The following is a 22,760-nucleotide window of genomic DNA, read 5'->3' as shown; positions in this document are numbered from 1 at the left end:
AATATAGTGCAAATGGCCATACTTCCAAAACTGCTATATAGATTCAATGCAATCCCAATTGAAATCACAACAGTATACTTTACAGAACTAGAGAAAACAATCCAAAAATTTATTTGGAACCAGAAGAGACCTAGAATAGTAAAAGCAATTCTAGGCAACAGAGATATGACAGGGGATGTCACAATCCCCATCTTGAAACTATACTACAAAGTCACTGTGATGAAAACAGCATGGTACTGGCAAAGAAACTGACCCAAGGATCAATGGAATAGATTAAAAGATGCAGAAACAACACCAGACACACTCAGCCACCTCATCTTTGAAAAAGGAGTCAAACATCCTCACTGGAGGAAAGATATCCTCTTTAATAAATGGTGCTGGAAAAACTGGATTTCAACCTGCCAAAGATTAAAACTAGGCCCATATCTTTCACCATGCACTGAACTAAAATCAAAGTGGATCAAACATCTAAATATTAAAACAGAAACACTAAACTTCCTGGAAGATAGTTTATGTAGAACTCTTGAAGACACTGGCATACAAAAAGACTTTATGAACAAAATCTCAGTAGCATGGGAACTAGAACAAAGAATCAACAACTGGGATCTCATCTTATTAAAAAATTTCTGCACTGCAAGAGAAACCACCAGCAGAACCAAGAGACAACCTAGAATGTGGGAAAAAATGTTTACCAGCTGTTCCTCAAAGGACTACTATTTAGAATATATAAAGAACTTTAAAAAATCAGACCCCCAAATACAAAGACCCAATTCAAAAACGGGCATCTGAAATGAACAGAGATTTCTCAGACAAAGAAATAGAAGCAGCAAATAAACATATGAAGTGTGTTCAACAACACTAGTCATTCAAGAGATGCAGATGAAAACAACACTGAGATTCCATCTTACTCCAAAAAGAATGACTGCTATCAAGAAATCAACCAATAACTAATGCTGGCAGGGTTGTGGGGAGAAAGTAACCCTTCTCCATTGTTGGTGGGAGTGCAGACCAGTGCAACCACTGTGGAAATCAACATGGAAACAACTTTTAAAAATAATTTAAAGGGGCTGGGGATTTAGCTCAGCGGTTTGGTGGCCTACCTTGCAAGCGCAAAGACCCAAGTTCAATCCCTGGTACAAAAAACAAAACTTAAAAAATAACTTCAAAAACTAGAATAAGAGGTCCCATTTGACCCAGCTATTCCCTTGCTAAGCATCTTTCCCAAAAGAATTATAAGAATCATACCACAGTGATATCTGCACACCCATGTTTATAGCAGCACAGTTTTTTTTTTAAGAGTATGAAAAATTTATTGAGGGAAAGAAAGCTTCTGTCTAAGAGAGACAGAAGGGGGACCAGAAAGTGGGTTGCCCATTCGCCCCACTTTTCAAAGATGTTTTATACAGCAAAGCCATGTGGTGAGGCAGGTACAAAGTGGGCAAAACTATAAGACCCAATGGAAAATTACAAGGTGGGCATGAGGTGGTTTGTACTTTTACATATATCTTGGTTCTTATTTTTTCCTCATTTCATTGACCTCCCTTCAATTCATACACCTCTCCCTATTTACAAAGACTTTGTTTCTTTTTCTCATATTTATTTATTTTCCTTCTGTCCTTTCCCCACTTCCCCTTCCCCTCCTGTTTGGACTTCCTATTTCATTCACATTATCTATTATAAATTTTGATCCTCATTTATACTTTCAGCTTCTCACACCAGAGAAACTATTAGGTATTTACACATGTGTGTTCTATTTATTTCACTTAAGAGTATGGCCTCAATGTGCATCCATTTAGCTATAAATGTCTCTAGTTTCTCTTCTTTATGGCTGAGTAATATTCCATTTCGTTAAAAAAAAAACACATTTTCTTTATCCAGCCATCAGTTGATGGGCAATTGGACTGTTTCCAAGTTTTCACTTTTTAAAAATTGTGCTGCTAGAGCCAACATTGAGGACAGTCAAGACACAGTCACTGAGGACCAGAATTGTAAAAGGAGAGCAACTACTATACCATTGTGCTTTTCCTGGGGATAAATAGCAGTGATTGATATTCTAAGTAGGCTTCAATCACGTGGGTAAGAGGCCAAGGTCTTAGCCCAGTCTTTCCAGGAAATATCCCTGACCTCCACCCTTACTGAAAATCCTGTATGCTTTCTACATCACTTGCTCCCCCATTTGACCTCCATTTAATCAATACTACCTGGATGACTGTATTGTAATCTTATTGGTTGTAATCTTATTATGAACGGATATATGGCTGGATTTTTATATGCCTTAGAACCTATAGAAATTCTCTCCTTACAATACAGTGACAACGTCCAACAAATTAAGTTGAGTAGGTTAGTGATAAAAAAATACCACTTGACAAATAAGGCCAAGAACTCATCACTGGAATACAGACTCTTACTAAAGAGTTATTCATATCAACAACAAATTATTTTCACTCTGTTTGACATCAACCCTCAGTATACACACACAAATAGGAACATAAAATTTTACAAAAAGGTAACAAAATACATTCAAAGACTCCTAATTCTCCCAAAGCAGATCAAAGGGGCACCAATGGGTAATTAAACACCAGATAGATTAGCTGTGTGAAATAATTAAAGAAGAAGCAAAGAAATTCATCAAGCTCAAAGATGGTGTAACTCAAAACATAATGGAGCTGTCAAGCTAACTGACCAAAATGGATATGAGAGAAACATAAAATTTGGAAGAACTGACCAAAATAGCTTAAAAAATGAATGACAAATTTACCTCAGAAATACAGTCCACAATAAGATGTCAAATAGAAATCCCAGAGATAAAGAATTCTATTGAATTCATAAAGAGCAGAAATAACCTTTATGAACATAGGAGTTTAGAAATTAAGGGAAAATGGAATGATCACATTCTGGGAGAAAACTTAAACACAATAACAGAGCGATAAAAAATCATCCAACATCTACTACATGATTCTAAGAAGACTAACCTATGGCTAAGTGGATGGAGTTAGAGAGAAATTGGAGGACAGCAAACACGAAATAGTAAAAGTTCATAGAAAACTTTCCAAAGTATGGGAAAGAACTCGACAGGTTAGTAATAATATTTTAAACCTGTCCTTACTTAAAGAAAACTCAAATTAATCCCTAATTATATACTAAAAACAAGGGGAAATAAACAATTTTGTAACATATATTTCAAAATGTAAATGCAGTAGAGACAAAATGAAATATATCTTATACCTAAATATTACATGAGTGCAGCCACTACAAATACAGACCCAAAGGGGTGCATATAAGTGGAACTCAAACTCTACTATGCACATCCTGGGTTTCCAAAATTGTGAAAAGCTTGGGTACAATTCTAACCAGAATGAAATCTTATTGCTCCATGATTTACACAATAGGTTCACTCTAGAAAAAAATCAGTTGTCAAAAAATTCTCAAAGGGCACTCTTTGGCAGCACATATACTAAAAATAATAATAATAATACTTGCAAGACTTCTGGGAAGATGGTGAAGCAGTGAACAGCAGCAAATCAGCCTCTCTGAAATTCAGAATCTAAACACTGGAATATAACAACTTGGGGAAGCAAAGAGGGAGAGAGGTGAAGCCCGGAACCCAGAAAAGATCTGAAGGGAGAATTGGAGTCCACAGGGAAAGTGAAGAGACAGACCTCCATACAGAAAAATAAGGTGGCAAGCTGCTCTTTCTCCCTGACTACTATCTAGCTCATGAATTGACAGCAGAGGCTCAAATCTACAAAGACACAATGACAGTGTCTGACTCCACAAGCTGCTAGGGAGAAACACACCAGTAGATTGGGGCAGTGGATGCTGTGAGCTACAACAGCTTGTGAGTGGCTCCAGTCCAAGCATCTCCTGGAGAGGGTGCTTGGCCAGAAGCTATTTTAGGGTGGAGCCAATTGACTTGGAGCAGCCATTGGTTGACTTCATCTCAGGGCTCCCAGTGACTTCAGGAGATATCCAGGGTCAGGGAGCCAAGATCAGACTGGCAAGAGACACCTACAATGTTGTAGGATGAGTAACTCAGGCTCCAACTCCACAACTAGAAGACAGAATCTGCCTGAACTTCTGTGGAGGTGAAAGCACCAGAATCAGCATTCCACCCTATAGCTATTGCAGGCTTGCTGAGAACATCCAGCACTAATTTGGACACTTCCTCCTTTGTCTCTCTGTGCCAGTGGAGACGTGCCCTGAATTGGACAATACCAGAAAACTTTAGACTCAAGAAGATAACCACAGCCTTGAAATCACAGATAATCTCTTTTTTCCTTTGCTTTTTTTTCTTCTCTTTTTTGTTTTTCGTGAATGTAAACATTGCTTCTAGGTTTTTTGTTTATTTAGTTTTTGTTCTTATTTTTTCCTTCATTCTTTCCCTCCTGGCTTCTTTACCAGTTTCCTAAAGCTTTTCCTAAAGCTTCCTTTGTTCTGCATCTTGCCTCTAATCTCTTTCTTTTATTGTATTTCTTTATTTTTCAACTCATTCCCCTTTTAATTTTTCTTTCATAAGGGTAAAATCATTCTTTTCAGGGGATATTTACAGTATGTAATTTCTGGGTTTATATTTTGTTATATAACTATAAATCTTGTACCTATGGTTAAAAGGGGCAAATTATTATTGTTATCACAGTTTGTTATTTTCCAGTCTGTGTTTGATGCTATTGTTATTGTTGATTGTACTACATTACCCAAGGTGAAATAGTTGTGATCAGGTATTCTTGCTTATATGCCAATACCGAGGTTGTCCTGGGGTCATGCATAATACCATACTCCAGTAGCAAAGAACTGGCTGTTAGCCCAAAAAGGCAACAACTTCTCTTCCCTAATAAATTGAAGCGGCAAGATTTTGGGACAGATTCAAAAGCCAAAAGTGAGCTACACCTAGAAGACATCTATGAAAAGTAGTCATTTCCTGAGGAAGTTCTCGATGCTAGCAATAAAGCTACCTATCTTAACCAATTTATGTGTCAATGCAGAAAACAAATTAAAAATAGAAAATGATAAAACAGGGAAGCAAGATGTAAACTCAGACCTGTAGCTCCCCCTAGGCAAATCCAGGGGAAATTGAAGTAGAAGAAATCAAAAGACACCCAGCTGAACTTTCAGAAATGGTAGCAGCAGAAGTAACAAAGCAGATGAATGCATCTCTAGAAAAAAAATAAATCAGAAACAATTTTTCTTAATTTGTATTTTATGTTTTTATTGGTACATTTTAGATAAACACAGTTACATTCATCATTGGGATCTTGTACCTTTAAGAAACAATTTCACAGATAACTAAAGAGACAATGAGCATTAATGAAGGAAATGGTTAGTGAATCTAGATACAGATTTTTTAAAATAGAGGAGTTTAGGAAAGTGATGAAAACTATGAATGCCCAATATAAGAAAGAACTAAATTCCATAAAATAGATTTAGACAGATGTCCAAGAGAATAAAAGTTCTATTGAAACTACACACAGCAGAATCAACCAATGTTAAGACAGAATATCAAATCTATAAGATAAATTTGCAGTTAGTGATTCTTCAAATGAAAGACTTCTTAAAAATAGCAAGGGGCCACAAAAAAGTAATCCAACAGTTGCTAAATGATGCAAAGAGTACTTTAAGATTGATCAGAATCAATGAAAAATAGGAAGACAACACAAAGGACATAAAAAAACCTGTTCACAGAAATAATGGCAGAAAACCACCCAAGCATAGAAAAAGAATTTGACATGAAAATAAGTGAGGCATACAGAATTCCAATCATCCATGATCAGAAGAAAAAAACAAAAAACAAAAAACTACACCAGGGCATAAAATACTGAAGTCTCCAGAAATTCAACACAAGAACAGAATATTAAAAGCTGTTAGAGAAAAAGAAAAGAATCACCTATAAAAGAAAGCCCATCAGAATCCCAGCAGACCTCTCAACACAAACCCTTAAATCAAGAAGAGCTTGAAGTATTTGAATCTCTAAAAGGAAACAACAGGCCTGGGAATTTAGCTTAGTGGTTCTGCCACCTTCCTCACAAGCACAAGGTCCTGACTTCAATCTCTAGTACCAAAAATAAATGAATAAAAAAATAAAATAAAAGGAAACAACCTCCAACCCAGATTGATGTACCTTGCAAAATTATCTTTCAAAATTGATGGAGAAATGAGGTGTTTCCATGGTAAAGGACACCTGAAGAAATCCATTATCACCAAACCAGCACTCTAAAATGTTTTGAAGGACCTTCTAGGAAACACACACACACACACACACACACACACACAAAGACAATAAATCCCAATGGAACTGGGGATTTAGCTCAGTGGTTCCGCCACCTGCCTTGCAAGCTCAAGGACCTGATCTCTGGTACCAAAAAAAAAAAAAAAAAAATCCCAGTGGAATGAATCAACCAGGCAAGGTAAGCAATTAAACAGGAGAAAGAAAGGGAACCAACTATAGGAAAATAATATGATAAGGATAAGTCAATACATATCAGTTATAACCATCAATGTATAATTTTTTAATAAAGATAATTTAAAAAGATGGAAAAAATCAGCTCAGAAAGGCCAATTACTTTAACAGATCAGTTTTGGACATAATAAATCACATCAATTTTAAATACTATCACATAAAGCATGGTGGAGAAAAGAAAATCTTGCTTGATAATTAGAAAAACTCACAATAAAACTTGCCAAGAAAAACAAAACAAAAAAGGCCATTTTGAAAATAAATACAGCCCATGCCAAAGTAATATAAAATGAAGCTCAAAGTTTTCAAAAAGAAAAGTTTTCATTCCAATGTTTCCTTGATATTTAATGATTTTCTAAAATCGGGAAGACTCTCCAATTCAAGTTGTTCTGATTTGGCTCCTTTGGTATCTGTTTTTTCACCACTATTGTCTTTCGATTTATTTTCTTCCTTTACATCTGCTTTTTTGTCTTCCATTTCCTTCTTGTCTTCCTCAATTCTAGCTTTCTTTGCTCCTTTTTTATGATCAGCCACATTTCTACAACCTCCTTCCCTTTCATCCTCAGAATCTGAGAATTCTTCGTCACAAGCTATCCACTTATCTGATGCCTGAATAGAAATCCTCCTGTCTGGGTCCTCACCATCTTCATTGCCACTGTCCTCACTGCCCTCAGCATCTGCCGGGGTAGCTTGCATCTGGACACCAGGTGCATGAGGTCACATGCACAAATTTTCAAATAAACACTGCTTTATCTTTTCCATACATTCTGGAGTGTTCTGATTTGTCATGTGTGAAGGACTAATATGCAGTTTGAAGTCTGGTCCAAAATATTCAAAATAATCATCATATGGCCACTCGTTAGGGATCTCACAATCCAGAGCCGTGGCAGTCTCGTATGTCCAACAGCGAGAAATATTACGGATTATATTTCCACCGCCCCCAAGCATCAGTAACGGCAAGTTAGAAGGTTTTACAACTTCCACACACTTAGCATGACCTTTGACTGTGAGAGTGAGGCAACCAAGCCTACCACCAGATAAAGGGTTTGCACCACAGTGCAAAACCACTGCACTAGGCTTGATATATTTCCATCATTTTTGAGATAATAAGTTTAAATATCTGCCGATAAGACTCATTATCTATACCATCTCTCATTGGAAAATTGACAGCTTAGTATTTGCCTTTCCCAGCACCAATGTCCCTCGAGTCTCTTGTGCCAGGAAAGTACTCCCCATACTTATGGAATGAAACAGTCATTGTGCGATCTGTTGTATAAAAAGCTTCTTCAACACCATGACCATGATAGATATCTATATCAATATACAAGACTCTCGGATGATACTTTAGCAATTCAAGGATGGCAAGCACAGTATTATTAACATAACAGAATTTTTTTTTTTTTTTTTTTTTTTTTGCATGCTGTAATTTGCCAGCCCAGTTAACAGCCATGCCATTCTGTCACCGGTTTAACTTCACAGCCCCAGCAACTGAGCCACTAGTGGAGAGCTGACAAAATTCAGAATCCATCGAACACTGGACAATCTTCCCCAACATTAAATCTCTGCATCTGCTTACTGTACTCAGACATGTTATGTGGTCAGACGGACCGTAGAAATTTGTTATACTCATCACTGTGGTACTTCGTCATTTCTTTGGCCATGGCTTTGTGAGGCCTATATATTTCCATTTTTCTGTGTAAGCATAATTTAACAGCAAATTATGAGTCATGCGGATTCTACGAGGTTTCATGGGATGACCTTGTCCGTAGTAAGAATTTCCATTATCACCTGTTTCGACTCACTTACTTAACGTCTAAGCGCTACTTCCAGAAGTTTTCCTACGCCAGGATCTCCAGCCTAGGAAGCGCCTGATCGAGCAAGAGGCCAGCAGCCTCTACCCTGGGGCAGGCACCCTTCCAGCCGCGAAACAAAGAGCCCCAAGGGGCGGGCGGGCAGCGGCCCCTCCTCCTCCCACTGGAGGCCAGGATGCGAACCTGGCGAGGTGGAGCTGAGGCCCGCTTAGCCAACCTTATTCTTAAAAGGGAAACCAAAGACTTAAATCCATGCAACTGTGAATGAAAAGAGTGAAATCACAGTGGAACTTGCAGAAATCCAGAAGATCATCAATACCTACTACTTCAAGAACCTGTACTCTCATAAGATGTAAACAGAAGAAATGGGCAAATCCCTACATACATATGAATTACCAAATTGATACCAATTATCAAGAAGACATAAAGATTCTAAATAACACAATAATGGTTAATAAAATTGAAGAAGTAATTTAAGAACTACCAACAAAAGAAAGCCAAGGTTTTGATGGATTCACTAATGTATGCTACAAGAAATTTAGAGAAGATTTAATGCCACTTCTCCTCAAAGTCTTTAATGAAATTGAAAGGGAAGCAATACTCCCAAACTCATTCCCAGAAGCATGCATTGCTCCAATACAAACACCAGAGAAGGAGCCAACTAAAAAAAAGAGATCTGCAGGTCAATCTCTTTAATGAACATAGATTCAAAAATCCTCAAAAAGATACTGGCAAACAGAAGGCAACAAATCATCAAGATCATACACCATGGGGCCAGGGATTCAGTTCAGTGGTTCTGCTACCTGCCTTACAAGCGCAAGGACCCAAGTTCAAACCCTGGCACAAAAAAATAAAATATCATACACCATGACCAAGTTGGATTCATCCCAGGGATGCAGGGATGGTTCAACATACACAAATCACTAAATGTAATGCACCGCATTAGCAGACCCAAGGACAAAAACCACAAGACCATCTCAATAGATGCAGAAGAAGCATTTAACAAAGTCCAACACTCATTCTTAATTTTTTAAACCTTCAGAAAATTGGAATAGAAGGTCTTAAATTCAATCTCATAAAAAAAAATCTATAACGACCAACAGCCAACATCATACTAAATGGTCAAAAACTGAAAATTTTCATTCTAAAATCAGAAATAAAACAAGAATGCCCACTATCACCATCCTACTCAATATAGTTCTGAAAACATTAGCCAGAGCAATTAGACAAGAAAAAGAAATAAAAGGAATAAGAATAGCAAACAAGGGCAGGGGATTTAGCTCAGTGGTACCGCACCTGCCTTGCAAGCACAAGGACCAGAATTCGATCCCCAGTACAAAAACAACAACAGCAACAAACACTTAAGCTGCTGAAAGATAGAATAGGTAAAACCTTTAAAGATGTATGTGTAGGCAAAGATTTTATGAACAAAACCCCAATCACACAGGAAATTCTACAAAGAATCAACATCCCATCATATTAAAAAGCTTTTGCACAGCAAAAAAAAGGGGGGGCGCTTTTGCACAGCAAAAGAAATCACCAACAGGGCTGGGGATTTAGCTCAGTGGTTCAGTGGCCTGCCTTGCAAGCACAAGGACCTGAGTTCATTCTTAAAAAAAAAAAAAAAAAAAAAAAAAAAAAAATCACCAACAGAATGAAGAGATAACCCACAGAATTATATTAGAAAAAAAATCACTGACATTCCATCTCACTCCAGAAAGAATGGCCAGAAATTAATCAGTAACAAATGCTGGCAAGGCTGGGGGGGGGCCCTTCTCCACTGTTGGTGGGAGTGTAAATTGATATAACCAATATGGAAATCAATATGGAGATTCCTCAAAAAACTAATACTAGGGGCTGGGGATTTAGCTCAGTGGTTCTGCCACCTGCCTTGCAAACACAAGGTTCTGAGTTCAATCCCTGGTCCAAAAAAAAAAAAAAAATTAGGTTCAGCTTGACCCACCTATTACCTTTCTTGGTGTCTTCCTGAAAAAATTAAAAGCATCATACCACAGTGCCATATGCACACCCATGTATGTAGCAGCACAGTTTTTAATAGCTAAATCTTGGCAACGGCTCAGATGCACAAATATGGATGTATGGACAAAGAAAATGTGATTTTTGTATACAAAGGAATACAACTCTGCCATAAAGAAGGATAAACTTGAGACATTTTTAAATAAATGGATGCAACTTGTGACCATACTTTTAAGTAAAATAAATCTGACATGTCTGTTTAAATATCACATTATGTCTAGTGTGAGGAACCGACAAGGTAAATAAAGGCTACAATGGATGATACATATTGGAAAGTAGGAAGAAAGTGTTGAAATGGGAAGGGAACAAGGGAGGAGGAGAGGGAAAGAAAGGAAGGGAAAGGGGAAATAGAAGGAAATAATGGAAACAAAACTTTTATAAATGAGGTGGGGAAGGGCCAGGGATTTATCTCAGTGGTTCTGCTGCCTGCCTCACAAGCACAAGGTCCTGGGTTCGATCCCCGGTACCAAAAAAAAAAAAAAAAAGGAGGGGAAGAGAGGGTAAAGGGAGAATAGGAGAGTGGGGAAAAAGGAAGAATCAAGATATATTATATACAAGTCCCTGTGATGAATGTGATCATTACGTATATCAAAAGTGTACCCATAAAATTGTTCTTTTTTAAAAGCCAAAGGGAAAAAATATTTGCAAAATGGCCTTAATTCTGGGCTCAGAAAATGATAAAAGGGTTTCTCACTTACAACTTTGGGAAACAGATCAACACTTCATTTTCCAAAGCAATTTGTATGTCCCCTAGTTCCCAACCCCCTTAAATTTCAGTAGAGGAATAACAATCAAAAATGCTTCTCGGCGGGGGATGCAGCTCAGTAGCACTGCACCTGCCCTGCAAGCACTAGGTCCTGAGTTCAATCCCCGCTGCAGGGGGTGGGGGTTATGTGGGGAAAGAAGGCATAAGGGAAGGAAGAAAGGAGAGGAGGGCGGGAGAGAGGGAGGAAGGGAGGAAGAAAGGGAAAGAACGCCTCCTAGCAAATTCCCCAAATAACCCCTAGAGGGCAGTATCTTCCCTTGAAATTCATAAATATAACCATTAACACAGTCCTGGAAAAAAATTGTCTCCCTGGGTTATCTATTCATTGTGAGAGAAATGGAGCTGCAGAGTGAGCACAGATAATTTACCCAAATTCAATTGCATGTAATCAGAAGAAAGACATGTAAGAAAATAATAACTGGGGGATTAAACGGTTGGTGTTTTAAATTTTTTTGGTTGGGGGGTATCGAACTCAGAGCCTTGAAGTTGCGAAGCAGGGGCTGGCACCACTGAGCTAAACTCCCTGCTCTTTTTTTCTTTTTTAACTTTTAAGTCACCTTAGTTTTGCCTTTCTGAAATATGTAAACAGGGTAGTTTAGTATGTGCTCCTTTGTGTCTGACTCCTTTCACTTAACATAGTTTCTGGATTCATGATACGTGTACCAGTAAATTATTGCTGCTTATTGAATAGTATTGTAAAGTAGTGCATGGCTATAACTCAGTCCATCCATCACCTCTAGGACATTTGTGTTGCTTCCATTTACAAGCTGTTATGAATAGACTGACATAAACATTAATAGAAAAATCTTCATATAGACCTACAGCTACTTAATTTGATAGGTGACTTTGAAGCTCTTTCTCCAAAGTGCTCCTCTGTGTCACACTCCTATCAGCAATTCTAGTTGTTCTGCATCCTCACCAAACTTGCTGTGGTCAATCTTCCTATTTTAATCACTCTGGTGAGTGTGTATGGTTTCACACTGTGGCTCTAATTTGCGTTTTCCTGATGACTAATGACACTGAACATTTTTCCATGGACTTACTGGCCATAAAATGTCTGCTTAAATATTTCCCCCTATTATTGTATTATTTTTCTCGTTGATTTGTAAGCATTCATTTTATATTGTAAATATAATATAATGCGTATATTATATCTGCAATATATGTTTGTCACATAATGGAATGGCTATTATATCAGTTATACTTTAGTAAGTATCAATCACTTTACCTACCTTATCTCACTTAATTCTCAAAAGATATTAGTATCTCTGCCTTTTCTATAAGGCAACTAAGATTATTGCAAATATATATGTCCTTTGTCACATCTATATTTTGCAAATATGAAAAGTGACAGAAGGGACAGAGCAGATAAACTGAAGGAATCTCTGCTTAAGCCAGAGCCTGAGTGAGTGGGAAATGAGAAGTACATGATTTCCTGTGCCAGGAAAGCACATGGCAGTACGTGCACCGTATTTCATTGTGCTGTTCCATTGTGGGAAGATATTTATTTTTCATAAAAGCAGCCCCTAAACATGACCCACCCTTAGTGTATCACTAGAGGAAGGTGATCTGTTCCACTGAGGAAGGGAAGCTCCCTATGTATGTTAGTCTCCAAAAAGACCCTTCCTAAGCTTTCCAAAGGTAAGTTGAGCCTTATGTGATTGCTGCCTGGCTCTCAGACTTGCACCTCTCTCTAACATAATCTGCAGTTCCACAGAACACTGGAAATGCTGAGGCAGGGGTGGGGATAGGTGTTAAGTCTGACCAGTCCTACCCTGCAACAGCCTTTGTTGCAACCCCTTGCTTTCCTGCTTCGTGCGCACGAAGACAAGATGCTAGCAGGGATTATGAAAGAGTATTATTCTGAGGCTTACCTATAGTTTCCATCCATGTGTTTTAAACATATTACTCATGTTATAAAAATTGAAAGTTTTAGGCTGGGGATTTAGCTCAGTGACTCTCTGCCTGCCTCACAAGTTCAAGGTCCTGAGTGCAATGCCCTGTACAGAAAAAAAAATTGGAAGTTTTTAAAAGAAATTTCAGGAGGCATCTTAGTTTTTAAAATCTTATTTGGGGAACTGGGGATGTAGCTCAGTGGTCCAGTGCTTGCCCACCATGCACAAATCTCTGGGTTTGATCCCCAACATCAAAACTAAAACTCTTCTTGGGAAAATAAGCATATCTGGAATTTTTTATGATATGATATACTGATGAGTAAAATGGCCAGAACACAAAATATTTATGGTTTGGTTCCATTCTATTTGTAAGTCACTGTTTACATATTTTTAAATTTGTATTTCTGTATAGTGAAAATGCTGGCGATTTTAGTTTTCCTATGTATCCTCTGTTATTTTAATTTTTTTCAAGGAACATATATTATGTAGGGAGAATGTAACTGTCGTGTGCAGCAGTTCCTGGAGGACCCCTTGCGCAGTGTTGCTGTCCAGAGCACAGACCCTCACTTTTACTGAGGTTTTGAGAGAAGACTGGAAGGTGCAGGAAGAGCCGTGACTTCCATGATGGCTGCACAGACGGACCGGTACGGATGGGACTCGGGGGAACCGCCCTAACATTCGTCACTTCCGGTCTCCTGAGCCTGTGCTCTCTATCCTCATGATCATCGTCGCCATTGCCATGTCATTGCCACTATAACCAACGCTGGGGCCACTGCTGCCGCCACCGATAGGTATTAATGGAGTCCCTGCTGTGTGCAGGGCATTGTTTCTTCGTGATTTTTGTGTTTTACCACTAAAACCAGAGTACAGTACTCTTTTGTTATCCAGGAGGGATTGGTCCCAGTGTTCCCTTTGTATAAGAAAATCTATGGATGCTCAAATCCCTTATATAAAATGGTATAATATTTGTGCATAACCTACATAAATCATCCTGCATACTTTAAATTATTTCTAGATTACTTACAATATCTACTGCAATGAAAATGCTATGTGGATATTTGTTATATAACACTGTTTAAGGACTAGTGACAAGAAAAAATAAGTCTGTCCATGTTCTCTGTAGACGCAATTTTTTTCAAATATTTTGATATGTGGTCGGTTGAATCCGTGGCTATTAATGGCTGACTGTGTGAGCGTGTTGAGGGCAATTTGGAGACATGGAAAGAAATCCCTCTCTTCCACTAACCAGCAGCGGGACTCTAAAATGACTGAATCTCTCTGAGCCTGCTTTGTCCTCTTCAAAAGGAAATAGTCATCCCTACTTCACTTTTCTCCCAGAATTGTTATGAGGACAAGCAGAGAAGGTTGCCAAAGTGTTTTATTTTCTCACATCTGATAATATGTTCTATTACCAAGGCGATTTATACTGCTTGTCTTCAAGGGAGTCAATTTTTTATATCCCTTTTTGCAGGCTTGTATGTACATGTTGTGTCTGATTGGTATGAATTGATACTGAAGATTGAACCCGGGGCCTCAAGGATGCTAAGCGGGTACACTACCACGGAGCCACACTTTTACCCAGTAGGCATTTGTGTTTTAAGAGAACTTGGACATTTCTTTGAGCAATTCTGAAAGAGAAATTGACATGGTTAACTCTTCTTAACTGATGTAATTGCAAGGTTTCTGGTAGGAGACAGAAATCAACTTGGCTACCATCTATCTTACTGATGAAAGTTGACTCCCAACTTCAAGCCAAGAAATAAATGAATGAATCACATTTCTGACTTTACCATCAATTTTGAATAGAGATGGCCTTTTAAATAAAAGGAAAACAGCTACTTAAAAAAGAAAAAAACGTTATTTTTAAGTACAAACAAGAATGACCCAGAGACAAAATCGGATGTCTGCAGGATGGGGAAGAGTCAGCTTCACCTCTTCACCTCTTGCTCAGCACCTCAGCTGCCTTAAAGAAAAGGCAAAGACGCTCACTTCGAGTGACTGTGAGAACTGAGTGCGCCAATGTGGGGACAGGGATTAGTACCTGCTGAAGGGTAACTGATGTTATCATCTTGGCCATTCAGTGACTCTTTTAGTAGAGTCAGAAATCTGGAATAGTAACTTCTTTTGTTGGCACCGGGAATCGAACTTAGTTCCTTGTGCTTGCGAGGCAGGCCACCGATCCGCTGAGCTAATCCCCGGCCCAGGAATAGTAACTTCTAAGTGTGATCCAGAACAAGAACCCCTTCTCCAGCCTCTGTCACCCACATGGCCTACCCAGTACACCTCCAGTGACAAGGGGTGTCCCCTTCACACTGGCCTGTCCTACCAGTGCGTGGCTATCATTCTTTCTCGGAAACAGCTTTGACTCAAAGTCCAGAGATTTGAGTCCAAGTCCTGGTTCTATCTTCCAGAAGCTGTGTGGCCTTGGACAGTCACCCTCTTTCTCTGGGCTGGTAAACTTCATCTGTGAGGAATTTTGAGCGTCCTTCCACCCTAGAACTGGCATGGCTCCTTGGCTTATGAGTGTGCCCTTGCGACTTAGGAGTTTGGGTGGGGCTTAGCTGAGGGTCTGTTAGACCAGTGGGTGGGAAATGCCTAAGCACATGTCCCATTAGAGGTTTAAATTTTAGAAAATGATTGAGCCTGTTTGTCTTGGCTTCTGCCCTCAGAAGTCCAATGGCTGTCCCTGACATGACACACTGCAAGACACAACAGCATCATTTTGTCGTGCATCTGCCAAAAACACGAGAGTGAATCCAGTCATGAGGAAAGGCCAGGCAGGCTCAAACTGAAGGACATTCCACATAATAACTGCCTTGGACTCTCCAAAACTGTCACTGTCATGAAAGACCAGGCACTTATTCCAGATTAAAGGAGATAAACAAAGCAACTGAATTCAATGCAGGCTTCCGGGATTTTCTTCTGCTATAAAGGATTTCACTGAAATAGAGTGAAATTTACATAAATTCGGAGTGTCAGTGTCCTGATTTTATAATCATATTGTGTATGGTTATATAAGAAAATGCCTTTGAAGTCAGGTGCAGTGTTGCACACCCATAGTCTCAGAATTTAGAAGGCTGAGGCCAGAGGATCACTTCAAGTTAAATATATATGTATGTGTGTGTATGTGTGTGTGTGTGTGTGTGTGTTCTTTGTTTTTAGAAAAACCCACTGAAATATTTAGCTATAAAGGGATATCACATCTGCAATTTACTTTCAAAGCAGTTGAGAAAAGTTGTACATTATATTTTTAGTATATTTGTATGTATGTAAAAGGAGAGAAAGGCACACGTATGAGGTAAAATTGGGAAAACTAGCTTAAAGATTTACGGGAATTCTTTGTCCTACTCCCGTGACTTTTCCACAGGAAAGTGGAATTACACAGAGAAGGTGGTCGGTGGCTGCTCCTTTGCTCACCAGCAATTGTAGCCCCTTGCATTTACTGAGCACTTACAAGGTGCCCAGTGATCTCCAACCCAGAGCTGCCCCGTTACAGGACGTCATGATGCCACTTTGCAGAGAAGGAACATAACATCATACTTAGTGACTCTTCCTAGCCCCATGGACTGTGGCCTGTGGCCTGTGGCCTGTATGTATGTCACAGAGCTGGGGTGTGAACTTGAACCTTCACTGCAAGAAAGTCACAAATTCTCACACACTACCTCTAAGCCTCAGAAAACCTGGCTGTTTTATTCTTTCCCGCAACTAAGTGGGAGGTGTCAGAGTACAGAACTAAGTTTATTTCAATCCAGTTTGAGACTCGGTGCGATCCACTAATTTAAACATTCACTTGGGATTTCCTGGATTCAAAGAGGTTTGCTCTCTTCACTGTGATTCCTCAGACTTTCAGATTCCTCCTCCCCACTCAACCCTCCCAAATACAGCAGCTGGGAAAGGGTGAGGCAGCTGCCTGGCCTGGTGCTGGCTGCCATCTGCTGGGGTCTGGGTGGGGCTTGGGCCTGGCACTAAGAACACACACTGGCTTTCCAGCTACATCTGGCTGCTAGCGAGCTGGTTTGGTCTCTCTGACTCCTCAAAGCCTAATGATAACACCAGGTTCATATCTCATAGTGCTCACACAGCTCTCTTGGCCTCTCGGGGTTCTTAGCTAGCCACACCTCCACTCCCACCATGAACCCTGGCTCTCAGTTTGGCACCTGGACCACCCAGGAACCAAGGGAGGAAGGGGAGCAGTGCTACCTAGGTGGCTCGCTTTGTGCTCGGGGCCAGTCAGTGCCACATCCTGGTTGATAAATAGTTGTTCCCAAGCCCCTTGGAAGCTCCTTCCTCTGTTCCAGCTGCCTCTGCCACATCAGAAGTTCTTCTCAGACCAGAAACTAAGGGATTAGCACCTGGCATAGCAGGTGGCTCCAAAACCGCTCCTGCCACCACATCAGCACCCCTTCTGCTGGGAAGTATCTTGTTGAAGGACAGTGAACAGGCCAGGGATTTGGCTCAATGGTTCTGCCACCTGCCTTGCAAGTGCAAGGGCCCAAGCTCAATCCACGGTACCAAAAAAATGAAAGAAAGAAAGAAACAAACAAACAAACAAACAAGGGCCAGGGATTTAGCTCAGTGTTTCCACCACCTGCCTCATAAGCACATGGTCCCGAGTTCAATCCCCGATACCAAAAAACAAAAAACGGAAATTTTTTAAAAATTCAAAGGATAGTGGACAAAAGGGCTTGATGGTCCTCAACTTATCCAACATTCTTGCCTTTTTCTGCGCTACTTTCCAAGGAAAAGATGGGCAGAGGCTGGAAAAGCAAAACCCCTCTTACACCAACAGTGGCCATGGGACACAGCTATGGCCCCAGAAAAGTGAGAAAAATCTGTTGGGGGTGGGGTCTAGAGAAAATATTGGCCTTCTTCACAAAAGGTGTGGCATCCCCAACCAACCCTTCCCTGCTCTAAACAAGCTATGAGACCTGAAGGCTTAGTGGTTGTACTGTGACCCGGGAGAATGCAGCACTGCTTACCCTGACACAGTGGCTATCTATCTCTAAATTTCTTTTCATGTGCTAATTGCTTCTTGTTTTTTCAGAAATGCAATCCTAAGGAAAGCAGGGGAGTCAAACCACATATCTGTCTGTCTACCTCCTGACTCTATTCACATTTCTCCCTGTTTTCCTGTCCCATGCATGGAGCCACAGGCCTGGAAGGGGCACAGTTCCCTCTAATGCTGCTTTCTGCTTGTGTGAAAATTGCTTTCATGAAATTCTAAGTGCTAAAACAGGAGGCAAGGGGCATAGAAAAATCCTCCCGCTCTCAACAGGGACACCATTCAAACCCAACATACTGTCTCATTCTGATGCCAGATGCTCATTGCTGACTCCATTAGTATTAACTCTTACATTACCAACTCATTATTACTATTGACTATTGCTATTATTGACTCCTTGTGAACTCAGCCTTGTTTTTTGAATTCCTCCTATAAAGTCCTAATCTTCTCCTATTATAATTATCCTCATTTTATGGATGAAGAGGCAGAGGAGGTTTACAGAGGTTAAGTAATTTGTTCCAGAGTTGGACTTGGCCAGGACCGGAACCATTTACAATAGTAATAATACCTACTCTCTCCGGGCACCTTCCCTCCCTCCACCCACCATCTCTCCCACACCCTGGACTTTGTTCCCATCCCTGTGCAGAGGAGAGCTGAACAAAAAGCAATTTGGCAGCCTGTATTTCATTGGCGAGCAAGGGTGCTCGGTCCAGAAGCAGCTACTCATTGTCAGGCATGGGGGGACGCGAGGGCCGGAACATGTAGGAGAGACAGCACAGGGACGCATCCGGGCACAGGTGGATGAAGGATTCTTGTTTTGTACAGTACGTCCGGCAGGTCCCTTGGCCCTTCCAGCACCGTTTGAATTCAGTTCTCCCTGTGTAAAGGAAGACCACAGATCACAGAGAAGCACAGCAGTTTCATGTCACACCACTGATCACAAGTTAGGGCTCTGGTGAAGCCACGCTAGGCATAGGTTCTTTCTGGTCATTTGTTAGACTGCTGACCATAGATAAGAGTTCCAGTTACAATTTAGACTACGGATTTCAGTCCTGGTTATCCCACAGATCACAGGTTAGACCCCTGGTTACAAGTTAGAGATTACTTTCTAAAGGTAAACTCACTTTCCAAGTAAAGAAAGAAGAGGACCTGCTCAAGAGCATTTGCTGCTAAGTGATGAGTCTGGAAATAGAACCCAAGCCCTTGACTCCCAGGTCAGGCCAGTCCCCATTCTGACTACTCCAGCAGACATCACAACTGAACTTCCAGGCAGCCCAAGACCCCAGAGCTGTTATTTTCCTCTGGGTGTCCAAGACTTGGCATCCCACACTTGATTTGCACTCCCTACTCCAGCCACACTGGCCTCCATGGCTCCTCGAACAATGGCTCTCACCCTTCTGGCCTCAGGCCCTTTGCCCTTGCTGTTCCTACCTGCTAGAACAATCTCTCTGTGTCCTTGGCTGATTCAGAACTTTGCTCAGACCCACTTTAAACAAAGTGATATGATCAGTGGGATATACTTACAAATAACTGGCTGATGAGGAGATGGAGGAAGTAACAAAACTAGATCGGTTCAAGTCCCTAAGTGTTCTGGTTGGGAAATAAGTGCATAGAGAATATTTATACCATTTTTCATAACTGTTTGAAATTTTCTAAAATAAGAAAGTTTATTTTCAAAACTCCCATCATTACATTATTCCCTTTTTTGCATAAATTTAAATGTTTCCATAATAAAAACATTTTTAACTTGCCTTTGGGGACTAAGGTTACAGCTCAGAGGTAGAGAATGTGCTTAGCATGTGCAAGGCTCAGGGTTTGATCTCAACACACAAACACACACACACACAAACAGAGTTAGGCATGGTGAGAAACACCTGTAATCTCAGCTACTTGGGAGGCTGAGGCAGAAAGACTGAAAGTTTGAGGGTGGTTTGGGCAATTTAGTAAGGCCCTGCCTCAAAATAAAAGCAAAAAGGATGGGGTGTAGCTCAGTAACAGAGCACCTCTGGGTTGGATTCTCAGTATTGCAAAAACAAACAAAACAGAAGTCTTGTTCATTATATTATTCTATTTTCAGATACACTAGAAATATTTTCCAAAATAAACTTTAAAAAAAGAGCCCATTGAGATGCCTTCCTTGTCCACCTGATCAGCTTCCCATTCCCCACCCACACATGCTGCTGAGCCCCTTACCTTGCCTTTATTCCTAACATTTGTTATCACTTGACACATTCTATATTTAGCTGTCTCTTTTCTATTTCTGCCAAATAAGATGTCAGCTCCATGAAAGCAAAGATTTTATTTTTCTTTCACTGTCAAATCCCAGCAATCCTAATAGTGCTGGACACATAATAAATGTTTTTGAATGAATATTAAGAGAATCCCATTTCACAGACCAGGAAACAGGCAGGTGCAGGCTGATTCAGCAACTTGCTTTAAGCTGCCCATCAAGTCATTGGTGGAGCCAGAATTTAAAAGCTGACCTAGGCCCTACTGTGTTCCGGGGCCTGACAGCCCATTCCTCAGTTTACACATGCACACAGCGCACACACACACAGAGGGGAGGTTACCTGGTGGCACGTGGCCCAGGACCAGGAGAGCCACGATGAGCAGAAGCAGCTGTGTCATGGCCATGGGGTTCTGATGGAGGCAGCAGAGAAAACTCCAAAGGTGAAGGACCAAGGGAGTAGCTGAGCCCAGCTACCTGCTGCCTGGCCTTTATGGGGCTGCAAATGAAGGCAGGGCCGTGGGCAGCAGAACTGAGTGGGAGGATGAGGCAGTGTAGTCCCGAGGTTTCTCAAGATCTCAGTCAGCAGCTGCACCTGCCAGAGGCTGCCTAGCTCCAAAGCTGGAGGCTGCATTTTCTGAAGAAATGCCTGGGGCAAAAGCTAGACATTTCATCCATAGGAGAGAGAATGAGAAGTCCCTTGATGGAAGGAAGGCCTCGATCGTTCCCTGCATCTCCTCCTAAGGGCTATAAGACCTAAGACAAGTCACTTAACTGTCCTGAGACCCAGGGTGTGGTCTATCAAATAATGCCTTTGCAAGGGAAGTAAATGGATATTTCCCTTCCTAATGCCAAGAAGATGGGGCCAAGCAAGCATGTGTTTAGACCCACTCTAAAACTGGGAAGAGTATGTAGCTCAAACAGTAATAGCTATCTCATGCAAAAAATTAAATGAAATGATGCAACAGTTCTCAAAGTGAGGCTCTGAAACCAGTAAGCTCCTGGACCTGCTAGAATTGCAAATTGTCCAGTCCTACACCAAATTTAGGAATCAAAATTTCTAGAGAGTGGATTTCTCCATAAGCCATCCAGGTGATTCTCATGCACCACTGAGGCCTGAGGACCACTAAGATACTACAGGATTGGAGCTTAGAATCGAGTCTGGTACACAGCTATCTGAGTTGCGTGTGAGATGAGTGGAGAAAGGCATCACAGGCAGAAGAAACTGTCTAAAAGAGTGAGGCATGGGCAGAGCAAGGTTTCCTAAGGTGGAAAGAACAGGAGCCAGAGCATCATGCAACTCAAGCACCAAATTCAGGTTTTTGTATTATAGGCAACCAAATGTATTTTTAGCAGGATTGTGCTTAGCAAGCCTGTTCAGATTACAGGTTTAAATAAAGAAACTGAAACCCAAGGAGAAGAGTTTGTCTTGGCTCACAGAGCATCTGACTGGCAGAGCAGGCCTGGAAGCATCATTTCACTGCCAGACACCCAAGGGTGCTATACCACACCCACCCCTTGTGTAGGTGGGAAGGACGGGCTCAGAAGGCCAAGCCCTGGCAGGAAGCCAGGTGCCTGGGGCATCAGCATCTTCCCCTAAGACCTTCCGGGGCTGAGCTGTGGGAGCCGTCCCAAGGTAGACCTCTGGACCCCCTCAGCCATGACAATGAGCTCCACCCACAGGTACAGCCTGGTCTCCTTGGACCCCACACACTTAAGCACCCCAATCCATCAAGAGGTAAAGAGTAACCTCCTACTCAAAACTGGATCCTGGCCCCACCTAAAGCCAACACAGCCAAGCCCTACAGCCAGCCTCTCTTCTACGAAGATCAAGACCTTTCATCCACTCTCACAGATCTTTAGGTTGAAAGGCAGAAAGACCTGAGACTCAGGCTCGGCCAATCTTCAACTGAATCAGCAAATGGATGAATGGCACCAGAACCAGATGTTGTATTCAGAACTCTGCGGTGCAGGCTTCCCCTGTTTTCTTTCCCCAAGATACTGCCCAAAATTGATCCTCCAGCCAAAGCAGAGTTTCTCAAAGTGGAGTCTGCGAGCTATTTGCATCAGGATCACTTGGGACACTTGTTTTATTTTATTATTTTGTTTTGTTTTGTTTCTTGAGACAGGGTCTCACTATATAGTTGAGACTGACCTGGAACTCACTATATAGCTCAGGCTGGTCTCGAACTCACAGCAATCCTCTTGCCTCAGTCTCCCAAGTGCTGGAATTACAGAAATGCGCCACCATGCCCCGGCTGGCACTTGTTTTATTTAAACACAGATTCCTGAACCCTTCTGCCAGTACTGCAGTGTGGTTTTTGTGAGGCCTGAATCTGGCATTCCGGGTCAGTGTGGTTTTTGTGAGGCCTGAATCTGGCATTCCGGGTTCATGGACTGGACCGATGCAGACGCAGAGGGGAATCCAGACCCAGAAACCCAGAGCCCCGCGCCCCTATCTCTCGACCCCTACCCCAACACTGCCTTCTCCAGGTCGGGAAGACTGGAGGAGGGAGGCTCTGGGTTCGGAACAGACTCAGCACAGCCCAGGCCTCAGCTCAGGGACCCCGG

At 41.2% G+C, this 22,760-nt stretch overlaps 1 protein-coding gene and 1 pseudogene across 1 annotated transcript; both read right to left on the bottom strand.

Annotated features, from left to right (window-relative positions):
* Nucleotides 1-6,772: 6,772 nt before the first annotated feature.
* Nucleotides 6,773-12,543, bottom strand: LOC104865146 (annotated as a pseudogene).
* Nucleotides 12,544-18,587: 6,044 nt separating this feature from the next.
* On the bottom strand, nt 18,588-20,873 carry Defb124 (defensin beta 124). The gene is made up of 2 exons (XM_019208078.2): nt 20,533-20,873; nt 18,588-18,839 (listed from the first exon to the last, which is right to left on the bottom strand). The coding sequence occupies exons 1-2, from the start codon at nt 20,594-20,596 to the stop codon at nt 18,682-18,684; spliced, it is 222 nt and encodes a 73-aa protein (XP_019063623.1). The 5' UTR covers nt 20,597-20,873; the 3' UTR covers nt 18,588-18,681.
* Between the last annotated feature and the right edge of the window lie 1,887 nt (nt 20,874-22,760).

The sequence above is a fragment of the Fukomys damarensis genome, unplaced genomic scaffold (genome assembly GCF_012274545.1).
Source record: "Fukomys damarensis isolate Sample0158 unplaced genomic scaffold, DMR_v1.0_HiC HiC_scaffold_22, whole genome shotgun sequence".
NCBI classification, from domain to species: Eukaryota; Metazoa; Chordata; class Mammalia; order Rodentia; family Bathyergidae; genus Fukomys; species Fukomys damarensis.
Note: the sequence above shows the minus strand (reverse complement) of the source record. Positions and strands in the feature narration are given on the sequence as shown.

Bases quoted from the DNA above. Each gene is read 5' to 3' on its own strand.
- Defb124 (XM_019208078.2), bottom strand. From the start codon at position 20,596: ATGGCCATGACACAGCTGCTTCTGCTCATCGTGGCTCTCCTGGTCCTG. The intron at 18,840-20,532 runs GTAACCTCCCCT...TCCTTTACACAG, and splicing joins CCTGGGCCACGTGCCACCAG to GGAGAACTGAATTCAAACGG.